Source organism: Mytilus edulis, chromosome 2 (assembly GCF_963676685.1).
Source record: "Mytilus edulis chromosome 2, xbMytEdul2.2, whole genome shotgun sequence".
NCBI lineage: Eukaryota > Metazoa > Mollusca > Bivalvia > Mytilida > Mytilidae > Mytilus > Mytilus edulis.
In genome coordinates, this window is record NC_092345.1 from 44,324,504 (window position 1) to 44,343,109 (window position 18,606).

The 18,606-nt window shown below is 32.0% G+C and overlaps 1 protein-coding gene across 1 annotated transcript; it reads right to left on the reverse strand.

The window, feature by feature from the left end:
- Nucleotides 1-1,511: 1,511 nt before the first annotated feature.
- LOC139512216 (neuroligin-4, X-linked-like) lies at nucleotides 1,512-16,871 on the reverse strand. The gene is made up of 11 exons (XM_071299655.1): nucleotides 16,563-16,871; nucleotides 9,973-10,131; nucleotides 8,988-9,132; nucleotides 7,801-7,986; nucleotides 6,028-6,170; nucleotides 5,586-5,718; nucleotides 4,747-4,824; nucleotides 4,047-4,105; nucleotides 3,213-3,351; nucleotides 2,500-2,635; nucleotides 1,512-1,779 (listed from the first exon to the last, which is right to left on the reverse strand). Exons 1-11 carry the CDS (start codon nucleotides 16,746-16,748, stop codon nucleotides 1,575-1,577), a joined length of 1,569 nt encoding a protein of 522 aa, XP_071155756.1. The 5' UTR covers nucleotides 16,749-16,871; the 3' UTR covers nucleotides 1,512-1,574.
- Nucleotides 16,872-18,606: the final 1,735 nt, after the last annotated feature.

Below are 18,606 nucleotides of genomic sequence, written 5' to 3' on the forward strand. Positions count from 1 at the left end.
TATTCATACAATTTATCGAAATTCATACAATGTATCGAAATTCATACAATTTATCGAAATTCATACAATGTATCGAAATTCATACAATTTATCGAAATTCATACAATTTATCGAAATCCATATAATTTATCGAACATCAATAAATATGTTAAACTTTTACTCAAACTTTATGTTGAAGCTAAAAACATATATTTTTTATAGAACATCAATACATACGTTATACTCTTTCTATAAATTTTGTGTAGTTCAAGCTATGTCAGATTATATTAACTCTAAGAAGCAATACCAGTTGAAGGGAAACTTCACAAGCGGCAACTATCCATGCATTTCTCTTTATTATCAGCCAAAAATCAAACTATTCAAGATCTTTTACAAAGCTTCTTCTTTTGTGCAATGGAAACACTCCAATAACTAGTATACGATCTTCCAAATATATGGAAACTTCAAAGCAATCTGCCTATTAAATCTTATAATATTTTAGGGTTTTCATATCACCATCATACGCAGACATTCCCAGCACCACTCTTGATATTTCCAGCATAGAATACAAATTTTGAGATGATATGAGATCTTTTTCTTGAGATTGATAATGACAAGACACCTAAAATTTAGGATCACAAATGTGGGTATTTCAGTTTTTCTATTGTCAACTTTCCATTCTTAATAAATATCATATAATATCATATAATAACTCCAAGCCTTTGTAATCCTAAATTTTAGGTGTCTTGTCAACATCAATCTCAAGAAAAAGATGTCATATCATCTCAAAATTACAGATACAGATGATGCCCTGGCTTGCTTTCAGCTTCCCAATTGTGAACTTTCCATGTCTATGTAGCAACATTCTAGGCAGCAGCGCCTGCATGCGGATCAGATATCTTTAAATCGATACGATATTCCCGGGCTTGTATTACCTATCATGATTCTCTTCATAGAGGGTTGTTGCTCACAAGGAAGCTATTTAACGAAGAGTTCCAAATGCTGAAGTTGAAATCATCCCTTCGTAATTTTTACTGACGCCATCACGAGTTGGTTGACCGTTATGGAATAACCGTTTCGCAGATGATATCGGATATGTTCTTTATGTCGTAACTACAATCTCCTTCCCCTTTCACGAATGTGACCTACCCAATTGGACTATTAACCGAGTTTGTAATGACATGAACAACACGACGGGTGCCACATGTGGAGCAGGATCTGCTTACCCTTATGGTGTACTTGAAATCACCCCCCCCCCCAGTTTTTAGTGTGGTTCGTGTTGCTTAGTCTTTCGTTTTCTATGTAGTGTCTTATGCACTATTATTTGTTTGTTTGTCTTTTTCTTTGTTAGCCATGGCGTTGTCTGTGTATTTATGATATATGAAGTTGATTGTCCCTCTAGTAAGCAGTTATTCATCTCAATTATTATGATATATGTTTTGGAAGCAAAATCACTGATCTCAAATTTGCATTGAAAGGGATTATTGGTATATGATGATTTTTAGATAATCAAAGAAAGAACAAAACAAATGTTTTTTGATAGATTATTTTTAATTCTTCATCATGTCGTTCTTGCTTTGATATACAAGAATGTATTACATATAACCGTTGTATTTTTTATAGTTATAGTGACATTTGAAATTAAAGGGATACAAATATTTGTACCAAAAGTCAAGTTTTGGTTGTTTAAAATTGATTTCGTTGGTAATAACTGTTTTGCCGTTGACATAATTCAGTTTGTTGATAGATTTTTTCTCCGAATTGTACTTCTTCAATCTCAAATCACAGGATCTCCAGTTTCTAGAATGCATCAAAATTGATGAACAAGTATATATGTGTAATCAATATTTTTTTCACTTATCTATTTGCTGTTTATATATATGTAAGTTTTTTACACTATTTCTTTTTTGTGTCTAATTTTTGCTATTTTAACTATTAGATTTATTAAAACCTATAGCGCAGATATACATTCATACAGACAGAATTTTTTTATTTTTTTGTTTTGGCTTTTTTTTCCCTTTGATGCATACTTTTTTGTGTCAGTTAATTGCTGAATTGTGTTACATTCAATCTTCCATTGTGCATCCAATGTTAGCCGGAATTTGTCGTTTAAGGTAAGTTAGTAACCCTCATTTTAACGTACAATGTAGTAAACAGTTTATAATGGGTTGTCCTCCAAAAGAGGTCATATAAATGACTTATATCGATATTTATTAATTTCACTCAAACTTTATCAGAAACAGCCCTTCGAAGTATGCATTTTCGGGGAAATTTTGGAATATAAGACAAATTTGTTTTACAAAATTCTTATATTATCCAATCATTACATTGCACACACTGATTTATTAATTTTCACTTAGTAGTAATACCTTACATAATTATTGGTTGAAGGTGTTCGGTTGATTAAAACACTCAGTGGAGAGAAAAAAGCACAACGTTGTCTTGTGTGATAATGTTTTCCAGCGTGTGTTAATCTTCCCTAACACCTTCATCCAAGGGCAGTGTGTTTTAATATCATACCCTTTTTTGACAAAATTGCTGATAAGTTGCATCGTCCTTTTAGAAACCTCTGCATCACGTGGTGTATATGAGAACTTTGGATGTCCTACTGTCGGTACACCAAATACATAAAATATATCCCATCCATGTTGTACTCCTAGTAACAAAATAATCAGAATTATAATTTACACTCAGTCTTATAAGTAGGATAATTTTCTTTTCAAGTTTAAAGAGCATTTTTACAAATATTATTTCAACTGATCGGACGGAGCTTGTGTTTTAATTTGCATAAGGACAGTCTATTTGAAGATGTGTGTGATAAGGATGATTGCCGTTATAATACTAATTGAATTATAATCACTAATCAGTGTCCCCATTGAATATACAAAAGAACTGATTGTATGATATGGGACGAATAACTGGACACGTCATTGATAAGCGTATCCCAAAACTCCTGTCTATAGATCTTAATTGAGCGAACTTCTTTAACTCCGCCCAGTCAAGAGAAATAAATCAAGTAATACCATTCATTCAAAAATACTAATCTTTCGAGCTTTTATGATCGTAATTGGTCTTTCACATCATCTGCGTTATATCTAAGAATAAGGGAACATCAATTTAAATCATACAAAGCGGGACTAACTTATAAAAACGGGATATGGAACGATACAGCATAGCCAGGTTAACTAATGCACACTTATATTTGCTTTTACCAGTAGAAATTACTGTATTACCTATCCAATCAGGCCCGGGTACGTTTTGAGAAACATAATCAAAACTGAGTGTATAAACGTTCTTCTGCCATTTAGACATCATGTCTGCTAGTTTCATCATTGGCGCAAAGATTCCTAAATCTGCCCTGACTTGTAAGGCCTGAAATAATAATATATTTTCGGGTACATTTGATAAATCAATTCACTATCAAATCTTAATATCAGACGATCTTTTTCCTACATTTGCGTAATTGCTCTAAAGATTCCTTTCTCTAACTTTTGTGCTACTTTCATATTTCTTGAGAGGTGTGAGAAAAATGTTTTTCATCACTAGTGAATATCTATTCGCAGCACACGATTGGTCGAAATTTAATTATGACGTTAGTTTTTCTTCAATTTCTTCTGAATTTCATATTGTGACGTCCTTAAAAAAGGTGACCATGCCTGATGACGTCACATATAAATGACACAACTGTCTGCAAACCTTTGAAAAGGGATGATAAAAATCGTTAGGGGAACAGATTCCAACCACTATAACTCTTGTATTACGATGCTTCTCCACTCTAAACAGTTCGATTTTGATTATTTATAAAGCTCGACAAGCCTCTCGCTTTTGTTATTAAAATTTAACTGTCTAGAGGGCGGACATATCGTTACACACTTTTTGAAGTGATTCAATCTATATTTTTAAAATTTGTTCTTTATGGATATTTTTAACATTGATATGTGCATGTTGTTATCAAAACAAAAATGTCCTACAACATTTATTGACGTCACAATTTCCGTTCGCAGGTAAAGCAATGACACGACTCTGTTCTTCCAATAAAATATATCTATGATATTGTGTCAACTTACTGGAGGATAACTTGATAGATTCAGTCTTTCCCAGATCTTTATTTCTTTTTTCACATTATCTACAAAATAGATATGCTTGATAAAAAAAACCACATCTAATGAAAACAGAATTTATTTCAACGGTTTTTGATAGGTTTTTTTTGTGTTGTGTTTATTTATTTATTCTACATATTTATTCAAAGATGTCTTTTTATTATGTTTAGCATTTGTTGTTTTTACTTCAAACATGCGTATCTGGTTCACTAGAAATGTAACCGATTATGTTATTCTATCGAGTACGACTTATAACCGGTTTTCATTTCAAGATTTTCTCGAATTTTAGTTTGACTTGTTGTTCTAAAGTTTATCGGTTCAATCATTAATTTTGTAGTAATTTTGAGATAATCCTTTTTTTTTTTTACATTTACAGCTAATTTGTCAAGACAATCAAAAGAATTGACAATGATTTTTAAGATATCATGTATTTTCAATGTTATTTAAGTATTTTTCATACATGTTATCTAATTGGAATTGGTTTGGTAGAACTCTGAAAACCCTATTAAGTGCATTAAACTACGTAGCGCTTTGTTAAATTAGAAACGTTTTGTGTTGAATTTTTAAACAATCACATGGAAAGAATCATGGTTGATAATCCAACACTACGCCATTTGACATTTATCATCTATTTTCCATTAACCTAATAAATAATTATCTAAAGTACCTGCAAAATCAGGTTTTTCTGCAAAAAGATTCGGCCCGTAAAATCCGAGTGCCTGGTCTAAATTTGGTTCTCTGAATGCTGAAATATAGCGGAAAAATAATTCCTAGTTTGAATTCATTGATTTTTTCAGTTTTAATCAGATCTTAACATATAATATGTTAACACCTTTCATACGTTTATTCATTGTATGTACGATTTCAACGTATGTAAAATAAGGCAGAACATCATCAACAGTGTCTTTCTCGGTAAATATCTTGGGAATACGCCTATACCAAGTCAGGAATATGTCAGTTGTTTTGAAGTCGTTGTGATTCTTGATAAAGTCGAGCGTTTTGTTTTCGACTGGTTTTATAGAATATTTGGAATTTTCCTTCAAGTTCGGTAATTTTTCTAATAAATTTTAATGTCTATATCTTGTTTTTCTTTTTTCTTTTAGGAATTTTAATTAATGACAGTTGTGAAACCGAAAAATCTAATGTATTTGAGAGTCCTTTAGCAAGTAGTATACTGTGTATTCATTTATTTTTGTTGGTACCAATTTTGGTGGGTTAAGGAAAACTAAAATAGTCCTGGATATTTATTTTCGTGATTTTGTTGAAGTCTGCAGATACGCCTACAGAAAATTTGTTAGGCGTTTAACATTTAATTTCGTTGTTCACCTGTACCCACGAAATCCACTAAAAATGGTATCCAACAAATAATAATGAATCCACAGTATGCCGGTATTCAAAATGTATTTCATTTATGAAGTATGTTTGTATGGATGGAGGAAAGGATAGATGGATGGAGGATAGAAAATATACATGGAGCCATTTCAGTAGTTTGTTTAAAATACATACTTGATATATCTAATGGGTGCCCTTCATCTCTTGACATCATTAATAACACTGGACCAGGGTGGAATTTTCCACAAGTATACAGTTTTTCTGGACTGCCTTTTAGAAATTCCCCATCAATTACAACCCAATTAATCTATTAAATTATAAAAAGTAATAAGTAAAAGGTTAAAAAGTATGTACATACTCGAAAGATTCCTAAGAAAAAATAAATACATATATTCTGCAAATGTGCATGCATCTAAAGCCAAAGTAAACAATATTTGTGTACGGTTAAAATAATGAAGAAAGTTTAGCGATATGTGTTGTTAGAACTTTACATCGAACTGCAAACGAATACAAATATAACGAAGTTAACAGAATTCAAACGTTATATGTTGTCTCCTTTCCAACGTTATATTTAGCTACTTTTAAACAGGAACTTATTAACCAGATCATTACTCACCTGTTGTTTCTCTGTAGTGATCAGACTGTAACCTGGTCGACAATTTTGAGGAATATTTGAGACTCTACTGGTTGTTATACACTTTGAAAGAAACCAGTGCGAAATCGGTGCGCCACTATGGATTATTGAATTTCTAAATAACCCTGTGGGAGTGGATACAAGCATATATGAATAAACACTTATTAATGACAATAAAACATATCATTATTTTGTATAATTACATATCTGACTGCGTTTGATAACATGGATATTGTGATAATTATGTTAAGATATAAAAATTAAAAAAATGAAGCCATAAACAGAGCCATATACTTTATGCCTAGTCTGTCGACAATGTAGGCATCAAGAACATAAATAGGAGTGAAAACATTGAAAATGTACTCTAATTTGAATGACACATAGTCTATCAACAATTAGGGTACATTCTAAAAAATCAATAGGAGAAAATACAATGAAAATTACTCTAATTGGTACGACGCCTAGACTGTCAACAATTCAGGCACAAATAGAAGTAAAATCATTTAGAATATACTGCATTTAGAATGACGCCTAGTATAGTTAATACTTCAGTTTCATTATGTATATCTCTTTCATATTCATTTGTTAAAATTTACTGTTTGCAATAGCATGAATTGTTCTATATAATAAGGATGTTCTTATCCCGGGCATAAAAACAATGCCGTATTTGGCAAAACCTTTTCAACTTTTGATCTTCAGTGCTGTACAACTTTGTACCTTTTTCACTTTCGATCTTTTATATCTGGGCGTTATGTATTCGGGTTTAGTTTTCTGTAATTAGTTAATACTTCAGTTTCTTTATGTATATCTCTTTCATATTCATTTGATAAAATTTACTGTTTGCAATAGCATGAATTGTTCTATATAATAAGAATGTTCTTATCCCGGGCATAAAAACAATGCCGTATTTGGCGAAACCTTTTCAACTTTTTATCTCCAGTGCTGTACAACTTTGTACTTTTTTCACTTTCGATCTTTTATATGTGGGCGTCACTTGTAAGTCCTGTGTGGACAAGGCGCGTTTTTGGCGTATTGAATTTTAAACCTGATGCTTTTTGTTATCTATTAATCATGTTTTTCTTTGTCTAATATGTTCTCCTATTTATTTGTATTGTAGTCCTGTAATATTATGTTGTCATTTCAATGTTATATTTAACTTTGCCATTAAAGTGCGAGGTTTGGCATGCCACAAAACCAGGTTCAACCCACCACTTTTATTCCCCTTTAAAAGTGTCCTGTACCAAGTCAGGAAGATGGCCATTGTTATATTATTGTTCGTTTCTGTGTGTGTTGCATTTTAACGTTGAGTCGTTTGTGTTTTCTCTTATTTTTGAGATATTGAGATCAGACGTGGCACGGTACTTGTCTATCCCAAATTCATGTATTTGGTTTTCATGTTATATTTGTTATTCTCGTGGTGTTTTGTCTGATGCTTGGTCCGTTTCTGTGTGTGTTACGTTTCGGTGTTATGTCGTTGTTCTCCTCTTATATTTAATGCGTTTCCTTCGGTTTTAGGTTGTTACCCCGATTTTGTTTTTTGTCCCTGGATTTATGAGTTTTGAACAGCGGTATACTACTGTTGCCTTTATGTATCGACAAAGCATGCACTTCTTACTATGCACGCTCGGACAGTGATTGTTTTTCTCGGAGTTATTGTGCCAAGGAATGAAACATTTTGTTTGACTTCAAATATTCTAAAGACTGTATATTAAATTATTTACATGTTATGGTATATTTTTTTCATTATTTTCAAACCTTTAGCCAAATCTGATAGTAAGTGAACACCAGCGTTCCCAGCTCCAGCACTATGTCCATATAAGGTAACTTTAGACGGGTCACCATTGAAATACTTGATATTTCTTTTTATCCATTTCATAGCCAATACTTGATCAATAAGACCATTGTTGCCCTTTATACCTTTACTTGGATCGGCAAAAAACCCTGATAATTTATATATAATTTATGGTCATATTCATGTTTTGTATAATCTCAATTTGTTCTTTGTATTTGTCCTGTTAAAGTTTAGAATTCAAATACACATTAAGAACATTTGGCAGAAAACCAGATTTTTTAAGTAGATGTACATGTATCTGGAAAGGTATCTAAAAAAAACATGTTTAATCCCGCCACAATTTTACGTCTGTCCAAAGTCAGGAGCCTCTGGCCTTTGTTAGACTCGTATGATTTTTAATTTTAGTTTCTTGTGTATAACTCGGAGTTTAGTATGACGTCCATTATCACTGAACTAGTATACACATTTGTTTAGGTAACAGCTGAAGGACGCCTCCGGGTGCTGGAGTTTCTCACTACATTAAAGACCAATTGGTGGCCTTCGGCTGTTGTCTGCTCTATGGTCGGGTTGTTGTTTATTTAACACTTTCCCCATTTCCATTCTCAATTTTATGTTTTCATTGTTTGTCATTGGAAAAAGTTGTAACCACTGATAGAATTGTGAAATACACTAAAAGGAAAAGAAGAATACAAATATACCGATGTTAATTTGATAATAAATAAATAAACTGGAATTTAGATGGAAAATAAAACCAAAGACACTCAGTAAAAATATAATAAAGAATAAACAACCTATGTTGAAATACGAAAATAATTTCCAATGGAGACGATAAGCAATGTTAGAAAGGTAGGGATTGAAACTATGAACTTTAAAGTTGAAAATTGGAAGATTTTTAATATATATAATCGTATCTGAAAGTCACATGCTTTGCTTGCGAAAAGAAACCCCCAAATAGCCAACAAAATAACATTTGTGATGTTCAAAAAACGCTAGATGAATTCTATATTTTGTATTATGATTTATAGCCTTGTGCAAAGTCGTGATTTAAACCACATAATAAGGAAAATTTGTGAATCAGTAAGCGGATATTTTTCCTGAATGATAGGGTTTTAGATTGAAACGTGTGTGTTGATTTATATATACATTATACCTAGATTGCCGAGTCTATAGTTGAAAGTGATGACAATTATTTCTCCATGTGCAGCTAAGATGTCACCATCAAAAACAGCTCCCATTCCTACAATATTGGAACCTCCATGTATGAACAGCAGGATCGGCAGTGCCCTTTTATTGATCTGTTATGACACAAAACTTATATATAAGATAAAATAAGATGACACCATCACGAGTTGGTTGACCGTTATGGAATAACCGTTTCACAAATGATATCGGATATGTTCCTTACGTCGTAACTACAATCCCCTTCCCTTTCATGAATATGACCTACCGAATTAGACTATTTACCGGATTTGTTATTACATAAGCAACACGACGGTTGCCGCATGTGGAGCAGGATCTGCTTACCCTTCCGGAGCACCTGAGATCACTCCTAGTTTTTTGGTGGTGTTCGTGTTGTTTATTCTTTAGTTTTCTATGTTGTGTCGTGTGTGCTGTTGTTTGTTTGTCTTTTTCGTTTTTAGCCATGTCGTTGTCAGTTTGTTTTAGATTTATGAGTTTGACTGTCCCTTTGGTATCTTGCGTCCCTCTTTTATTGCAATAAGCACAATTATGCTATGTCACATTAAAATTTCAACATTATCAAGTTTAAGTAACATGAAATTTATAATAATATATAGTTAGATACATTTTTAAAATACTCTTCACGTTTCATAATAAACTGGTCAAAATTTAAATACATTTTTTTTTTAGATTTAACTACAACCTAAATTGTTTTTGTCTTTATGTTGAATATATATCATCCATTTGTGTTTGATATTTATTTGTAGATAGAATTAAAATCGAGTGTTATATTAGTTGTATTTATTAAATAACTATATAATTTTAGACTTAACTTTTAATTTAAATTTCGTAAATAAAATATCAAGTCATAAATATATTTACAGCATCAGATAAACACTTTAAGTTTGGGTTTCTGAAGCGCTTTTCTTTTTACAATAGATCAAAATATAACATACCCTTGGTACATAGATGTTCATATATAGACAGTCTTCGTTAAAGTTGTCAAACCCGGGTCGATGAAAATTTATTTGGCTCCGTTGCTCCTGTGGGCATGCTGATGGAAGAGTTGTTGTGTCTAAAATGCGAGGATTCCATTTCATAGGCTTCTGTGGTCTCTGCAAATACAATACAATAAATACAATATGCTTTATTTTTTAAAACACTCGTCATATTGACATGCGAAACAAGAGGTAAATAGATACAAAATGCATACAATCAAAGAAATACATAAAACAACTTAGAAATGAAATATATAAATAATTACTTTACTTTATCACAGTGTGGGAACGGAACTGTACGGTTTTCTACTAATTTGGTCATTCGGGAGACTGTCAAGCGGTGCTCCGACATTTGCAAAATAACAAGTTGCTTGATGGAAACTTTGATAAACTATTATGTTGCTATATAACGTTTCTGCTTCAAGTTTTCATAGCTAAAACATTCTTTATGTTAATATGAACCAATAAAATAATAAGAAAGATATATGCATTCAAACGTTTTCCTTAGAATGGTGGAGCTCCGTGTAAAACGATCAAAATTGTCACACAACTGCGATCAAAAATGTCAAGTAAACATCGAAAAATCAATGTTTGCTACCTGAATTTTCACATGTACTTTTTCTGATATATAGTCTTACCTATCTGAAAGTTTAAAAGCCATTGTTCCAGTAGAAATCTAAATATATTCATTTTCTCCATGTCGAATATTTTTATTGACTGTACAATCGCTTGCAAGTTTACTGTAATATCACTCGGAGCCTTCCTGTACAATCGCTTGGAGCTTTTCTTTTAATCGTTTGGCCACCTAGACTACTCCGAAACCTACTTTACCTTGTTATGACTTCACGGTCCAGCTAGCAAGCAAGCTAGTCAAAGGAATTACTTTTTCCTACACACTCATTGCATTTTGCTGTAATAGTTTCTAGTGGCATATGACTAATTATAACTCTTAAGTAGATAATGCTTACTACTATCTCTTCTGACACATTCGTGATCAGTTTATGTTTTCCATGATACTTTTGTCATATAAATATTTATTAAAACTACTGCAATCCAATACAATATATGTCTGGCATGATTTTTCTCTCCTTTTTCTGTTACGATTTAACAGTTACTTATTTGGTTTTTTTTTTCCATTTTTTTTAAACCTAAATTACACACTTAAAAGTGTTAATGATGTATGAAGCTTTCATTTGAATGGATGCAGCCTGCATTAGCGGATCCGGTATGCGGGGAGAGGGAGTTTTGGTGGTTGAAACCCCATTTTTTCCGATTATTTTTTTTATTTTGTGGACGTTTCAGTGTGTTCCGTGGTTTGGACCCCCCTTTTGCAGAAAGGCGGGATCCGCACCTAGTCTGATATCGTCCATAATAGTATGAATATCCGATCATTCATCTGATTTTTTATAGTTTGGTCTTGTGCTGTGCTAGTTTTGGGGAGAAATGAGCGCACACAGACATGTTTAACCCTGCCAAATTCTTTATGTACCTGTTTCAAGTCAAGAGCTCGTAGTTTAGTGGTTGTCGTTGGTTCATGTCTGTCATATATATTTTTCGTAAATTGTTTTATTATGAAATAGGCCGTCAGTTAAATTCGAAATGTATTGATTCTTATTTTTCATGTCGGGATCTTTTATAGCCGACGACTATAATAATTGCTAAAATCCATTTATTTTTTGAACTTTGACAATCATATCACATCTCCTTATTTCTATATTGAAGATATAAATGTGGTTTGATAAAAATGTTGTTCTTACTAAAAAAAAAACGTTCGTTCGTTTGTCGGATGCTATAGTGGGGAATATTAAAAAGTTGCTGAATCGTGACATTGATATAAAAAAAAATCATGTTGGGATCTTTTATAGTTTTCTTTGTCTTTCATATTACAAGTCCTCTCCCATCCTTGATAAAATTTAATTTTACAGGAGCTTTTTCTACCAGTAGCTATAGCTTGTAATAAACAGACATCTCATTTGAAATTATACCACATCTTCTTATTTTAATATCATGTTTATTGACATATACGTGTCTTTTCTTGGATCAGTGGTTAGCTACCACCATTCCACATTCGAATTCCTTGTGTCGATACCCTCACACCTTTTTCAATGGAAAATCAGACAAGCTATGGTACATATCAAGTTACAATATTCCGATCCTGTGATGAGAAATATTTTGTTGTATTGTTCAAATATGTATTTATTATTATTTTTTAAATTGCTGTTAAATAATATATTAAGTAAAATTCAAAATATGCTTATTACCCTTAAAGAGAATCTAATCACCTTTTCGGTATATATAAATATTTATTTTGTAACAGGATTATTTTCAGTTTTATTTTAGATTAGATTCTTAACGTATTTTGTACTGTCCTTTTCTTTTTGTATTGTATATTTATCCAGTGGTTTTGTGTTTATGTGTTACATATTTGTTTTTCGTTAATTTTTTGTACATAAATAAGCCGTTAGTTTTCTCGTTTTACATTGTTTTTTTCGGGGCATTTTATAGCTGACTATGCGGTATGAGCTTTGCTCATTGTTGAAGACCGTACGGTAACCTATAGTTGGTAATTTCTGTGTCATTCTGGTCTCTTGTGGAGAGTTGTCTCTTTGGCAATCATACCACGCCTTCCTTTTCATATCTATTGTACACATTTTGTTTTTGTCTCTGATATAGTCGCCTTAAAAGGGTTCCTTGATAGAATCTAAATTGTCAAAAGGACCGGTTTTATGCTTATTTTCACTTCAAATACCATAGATGAATTTAATAGAACAGCAAGAAACAACCAATGCAATGCATATACAATAACATTAACGGTACCAATTTTTTTGCACCAGATGCGCATTTCGACAAATAATGTCTCTTCAGTGATGCTCGTGGTCAAAATACGTAAAATCCAAAGCTTATATAAAAGATGTAGAGCTATAATCCAAACGTTCCAAAAAGTATAGCCAAATCCGTGACAGGAATCAGAGCTTTGCATGAGGGAGATACATTCCTTAATTTATAATAATTTTTAACATTTTGTAACAGCAAATTTAATAACACAAAAAATCTGTATTTTCATGCCAGTACCAGAGTACTGGCTACTGGGCTGGTGATATCCTCGGGGACTAACAGTCCACCAGCAGAGGCATCGACCCAGTGTTAGTAATAACATTAACGGTACCATTTTTTTTTGCACCAGATGCGCATTTCGACAAATAATGTCTCTTCAGTGATACTCGTGGTCAAAATATGTAAAACCAAAGCTTATATAACAGATGTAGAATGTATTTAATAAATTGGGCCAAGCAATTCTACAGGAAAGCTCCAAGCGATTGTACAGGAAGGCACCGAGTGATATTACAGTGAACTTGCAAGCGATTGTACAGTCAATAAAAATATCCGACATGGAGAAAATGAATATATTAAGATTTCTACTGGGACAATGGCTTTTAAACTTTCAGACAGGTAAGACTATATATCAGAAAAGGTACATGTGAAAATTCAGGTAGCAAACATTGATTTTTCGATGTTTATTTGACATTTTTGATCGCTGTTGTGTGACAATTTTGATCGTTTTACACGGAGCTCCACCATTCTAAGGAAAACGTTTGGATGTATATATCTTTCTTATTATTTTATTGGTTCATATTTACATAAAGAATGTTTTAGCTATCAAAACTTGAAGCAGAAACGTTATATAGGAACATAAGGGTTCGTCAAAGTTTCCACCAAGCAACTTGTTATTTTGCAAATGTCGGAGCACCACTTGACAGTCTCCCGAATGACCAAATTATTAGAAAACCGTACAGTTCCGTTCCAACACTGTGTTTATATTATAATATTTTCGTTAACTTTGAAACGAATAAAGATACATTTTTAAGTACATTAATATTAACCAATGATAGTTGTCCTTTCATTTTTGCTGCACTGGGATATTTATCATAGTACTCTGGAAAATGCTGATTTCTGATATTTTTTTCTAATATACAATTGCATTCAAATAAATAATGGTATTCAATAACATTTCCTCTCGTCTTTTAGAATATTATATCATCTACCAACCTCTACTGGACTTTTTACATTACAGCATCTTAATTTTGAAATATATTCACGTTCGATTGAAGATAATTTTAAAAGATAGTTTTCTAGGCCAAAGATTGTTTTAAAAAGTCCATAAAATATTGTAAGAATAATAATAACATATTCGTTTACTCTGAGTATGAACTTATATAGTAAAAGGGTTTATATTCAATAATCTTGCCAGACATAGTACTCTTATCGTAAAAAAAAAAGTTATATATTAGAATTTTCGTAATAAACAATATTGTTTGAAGGAAAATAATTCATTTGGAGTGATATTGTCTATTCGATTTACCAAAACAATTTATTATTGCAAAGGTAATTTCAATGTTGCTGGGTTTTTTTCTATTTCAAACGCGAAACAAATACAAATCGTAAATGTATTGTGTTATCTTCACATTTACATATTGGTCTTATTCAAGAATAAAAACAGAAGGAATCAGATTGATATGTTAATTTCCAACACAATGTTTTGGTATACCCCTTTATCCCACAAGAAATTAAATATAATCATGCTATAATGCTAGTATGTCATTCGGGTCTTATCGGCATAAAGGGAAAACTAGACATATGTGATGCGAAAGACTTTCTTGGATTTTTCACTGAGTTTTTTTTTTTTTAAATATTCCCCATTTGTTATTCCTTCACTCAAGAGTGGATCTCCCCGTGTGATGATCACCGATGAAGAGGACTAATAGTCCATGACCAAAAAGGATTTATATCAAGTGCTTAGACTTAAACATATCCTATTCCAATCATCATGCCTATGACTATTTGTGACAGTCGTTAGAAATTGTTATTAGTAATAAAACTTGGTCCGTTTTAATACGTGTTCATTTCTCAATTGGATCGATAATCGATATTCGATTGTGTCGATTGAATTTCCAGATAGTAATGAAACTTTACATATGGTGAAATAAATATCCGAAAATCACACTGTGAAACAATACCATCATCATACCTCTTTTCAAAGTTCATAAATCGATTGAGAGAAAACAAATCCGGGTTACAAACTAAATCCGAGGGAAACACATCAACCATAAGAGGAAAACAACGAAACAATAGAAACGTTGAAGTGCGTCAAAAATCAAAAGGACAATGTAAACGAACTATTAGATAACAACTGCCATATTCCTGACTTGGTACAGGACAATTTAAGGAAATGATGGGTTGATCCTGGTTTGTAGCTATCCAAACCTCGCGCTTTATGGCAATGTTAAATATACCGCTAAAATGACAACATCACATTACAGGAATACAGTACAAATAAATGCAATAACATTCAGGACAAGAATACATAAATAAATAACATAGTAGTTCATTTCGACATGTTAACTACAGAATAACAACGATACGTAAAATAATTAAGGACAGTACACAAAAACAGCATAATAGGATTACGAACTGTTCGTCATATGAACGTATCAACGCCACAAAAAGTGACGTCACAGGTAAATGTTTAAAAAAAAAAGACATAAATCAAGATTAGGTTTTGTAATTGCATGTAAAATGCATGTTACTTGGTGTATTTTATAACAGTTACAGTTAGGAATATTTATATAGAATTGTATTATCTAGCTATGTCAGTATTTCTTCTAAATCAAACTGTAAAACAAATAAATCTTGTACATATAGTTGCTTTAATTACTAAAATTATATAAATGAATTGGGTGATCAATAAACGAATAGAAAATAAAAAATAGAATTACAACTACAAACGATAAGACATATAACAATATCCAATCAGAATTACAAATACTACATCATAATTAAATATAGAATGTTGGATAAGCAAACATTCAGACACGTTTATAGCAACTCAGCAAAACTATCATAAAATTCAGACTGCGATCACTTTAAGAAAAGTTATAAACGACTGTAACTAACATTCTAATTAACTGCGAACAAAGGGGAAATGTGGCTCTTTCGTTGGATTTGTGCGTACTTATACATCTATATAATTTCCAGTACTTGATGTTCAAATTTTCTTCCATAGTCAGTTAATTTGAGATAACTTTTAAATTGTGCGCTTCAACTATTTGCCAGCATTCTTTAATGTCATTATGAAAAAAAAATGCTCGATAACAAAATCCTACCAATCTTAACATGAACAAACGAATTGCTAGTTTTTTTGTAGTTGTGGGTGTGAATGACAAAATTGCACAACGTTTTACCTCCCCTACTTATGTTGTTTGACAAAAGGATGCAAGCTCTCGAAACCTCTATATTAAAAGAAGTGTCACCGTAAGATGATTTCTTTAATTCTTAGAAAAAAAATATACGTGGTATGATTCAAAATGAAACATTAATAATACAGAACCAAAACGAAGTGAATTCGCTCTCTTTGAATTATACACATTTTCACTGGGCTGTGTAACCTTGTTTCAAAATCAGGTTATATAATTATCTTTAATTATACTGAGATATCAACTGGTCAGGAAAATTGGTGAGACTGACATTTTTATAACTAAATTTTGTCCTACCTTGTAGCGTAGATGGCCCGTCGGAGGAGATGCATATGGAACACCAAGATATTCCTCCACTTCTACTTGCGGGACGCGGGTAGTAACTTTTCCGCGAACTTTTCCGTATCGAGTTCTTCTAATGCATGTAGGAAAACAGTAGGACGTACTCAAAACAAAAGTCAAAAAGATTAAAATCTTAGACATTTTGTTCTTTAGTGATTTTTCGTGTTACTTCCTGATAAATGACTGATGAATATTACAGTTATTATATATCAGTATATATGAAGTTTTTAAATCCAAAAAAAGCATATTGTTTGATGCAATTGTAACATGTGTAAAATTACACGTGATTTTTTTCTGCGACAGGTTTTGTTCATTGAAGAGTAGGATTTGTGAAAATATGTTTAAGAAGTTATATCCTTAAGTAGATTTCGCTATCAATTTAAAATGTTTAACTATAATGTATTATACAAGATGAATGAGTACATTATAAGTCAGATGCAAAAAGCACTTTAAATTAAAGTTTTATACGACAATACTACTGAGAACAAATTGAATGGGTTCTATATAGTAAACTCTCGCCCATGTCGAAACAACAGGCATTCCCTGAAAACTAGTCAAATACCTACAGATCTCAAACATTTTGCATTTGCGTTGTCAGTTTGTGTTCGAATTATAAGTTGGGAAAAACTCTTTGGTATCTTTGACATCTCTCTTCTCTGTATCAGAAACTCGTCAAAGACTTCTGGATTATAATTTTGTACTCCAGGAGCGCGTATAGAATATTCATCAGTGGCGCTCGAAACATCACAGTTTGAATGTCTAGTCTGTCAAATGCGAAACTGAATAGTTTCAAGAACGAAATTCATAAACATTGCGCCAATTACGAACAATTAAGCCAATATATGCCTTGTGTGGTTTGAAAATTTTGCAACATTTTATACATTCGTATATGACGCTGGTGTATCTCTATTGGAATAGTCCCCTTTTCCCTAAATATGACCTACTGAATAAGTTATATCACCGGGGTTTATACTAACATAAGCAAGAGCGCGTGTGGAACAAGATCTGCTTACCATTCCTAAGTACCAAGATCACCTCCAGTTTTTGGTGGGGTTCGTGTTGCACAGTGTTTGGTTTTCTATGCTGTGATTTGTGTATTGTTGTCTTTTCTATTTTTAGCCATGTCAGATTATTTTCGACTTATGAGTTCGATGTCCCTTTCGTATCATTCGTATCTATTTTATTGGGGTTTATTCAATTCCCTTCATTATTCTCAAGATTAAATTGGAAATATTGGATGCTTATTATTATTACAATTACTGTAAACCGTTCTAGAACAGCAAAATATTGATATTGTGTCATTGTAATGTTCGTAAAACCTTATTATATTACATGTAAGTTTTAATTATTAATCATGATAAAATCTATAAACGTGTTTATACATGCCGGTGTATTTAACTTTGTAAAAAGGGACTAAAAAGGCATGTTAAACATAGGAAATTAACTTTTATATGTCATCCGAAAATAAACCTACTTTATGTTTGTAATTCCATATATACAGAAACATACAAAAAAATCCATTTTACTTTTATTTGAACTAGGTGTTGTCTTAAATCTAGTTCAGTCATTTATATGCATTTTGTTGATCACGTTAGCCTATGCAGGGAGAATACTTGGGATGAGATTGATTTTACAAAAAGCCAATAATAACTATATACGATTACAGTATTGGCAATCTATTGCTTACAAGCTTCCGGAACCATATTTTCTGTACAGTCCAGTAATATTTCAAAAAATGCTTACACTTGGAACATACAGGGAAAGTTGTGCGCCAAAATAGCTTTAATTCTAAAAATCATTTTCTGCCTGATTTTCAACGACTGCTAGTACTATGTATTTTTGATAAATTATATCTGTATTATATTCCAAAAGAATTTTCTTTTTCTTTTTTGCAAGCAGCGTTTTTTGGCAACCATTTTAAACGAATTGGTTTCTTTACGAAATTGCACTAATAGTGTTAAAAAATTCCCCGTATTTTAACACATTATCCTGCATTTCT

Coding starts and splice junctions, on each gene's coding strand:
- LOC139512216 (XM_071299655.1), bottom strand. CDS start 16,748: ATGTCTAAGATTTTAATCTTTTTGACTTTTGTTTTGAGTACGTCCTAC. Junction 7,987..8,987: donor CTATAGACTCGGCAATCTAG/GTATAATGTATA, acceptor ATAAATTATCAG/GGTTTTTTGCCGATCCAAGT. Junction 5,719..6,027: donor TCACTACAGAGAAACAACAG/GTGAGTAATGAT, acceptor ATAATTTAATAG/ATTAATTGGGTTGTAATTGA.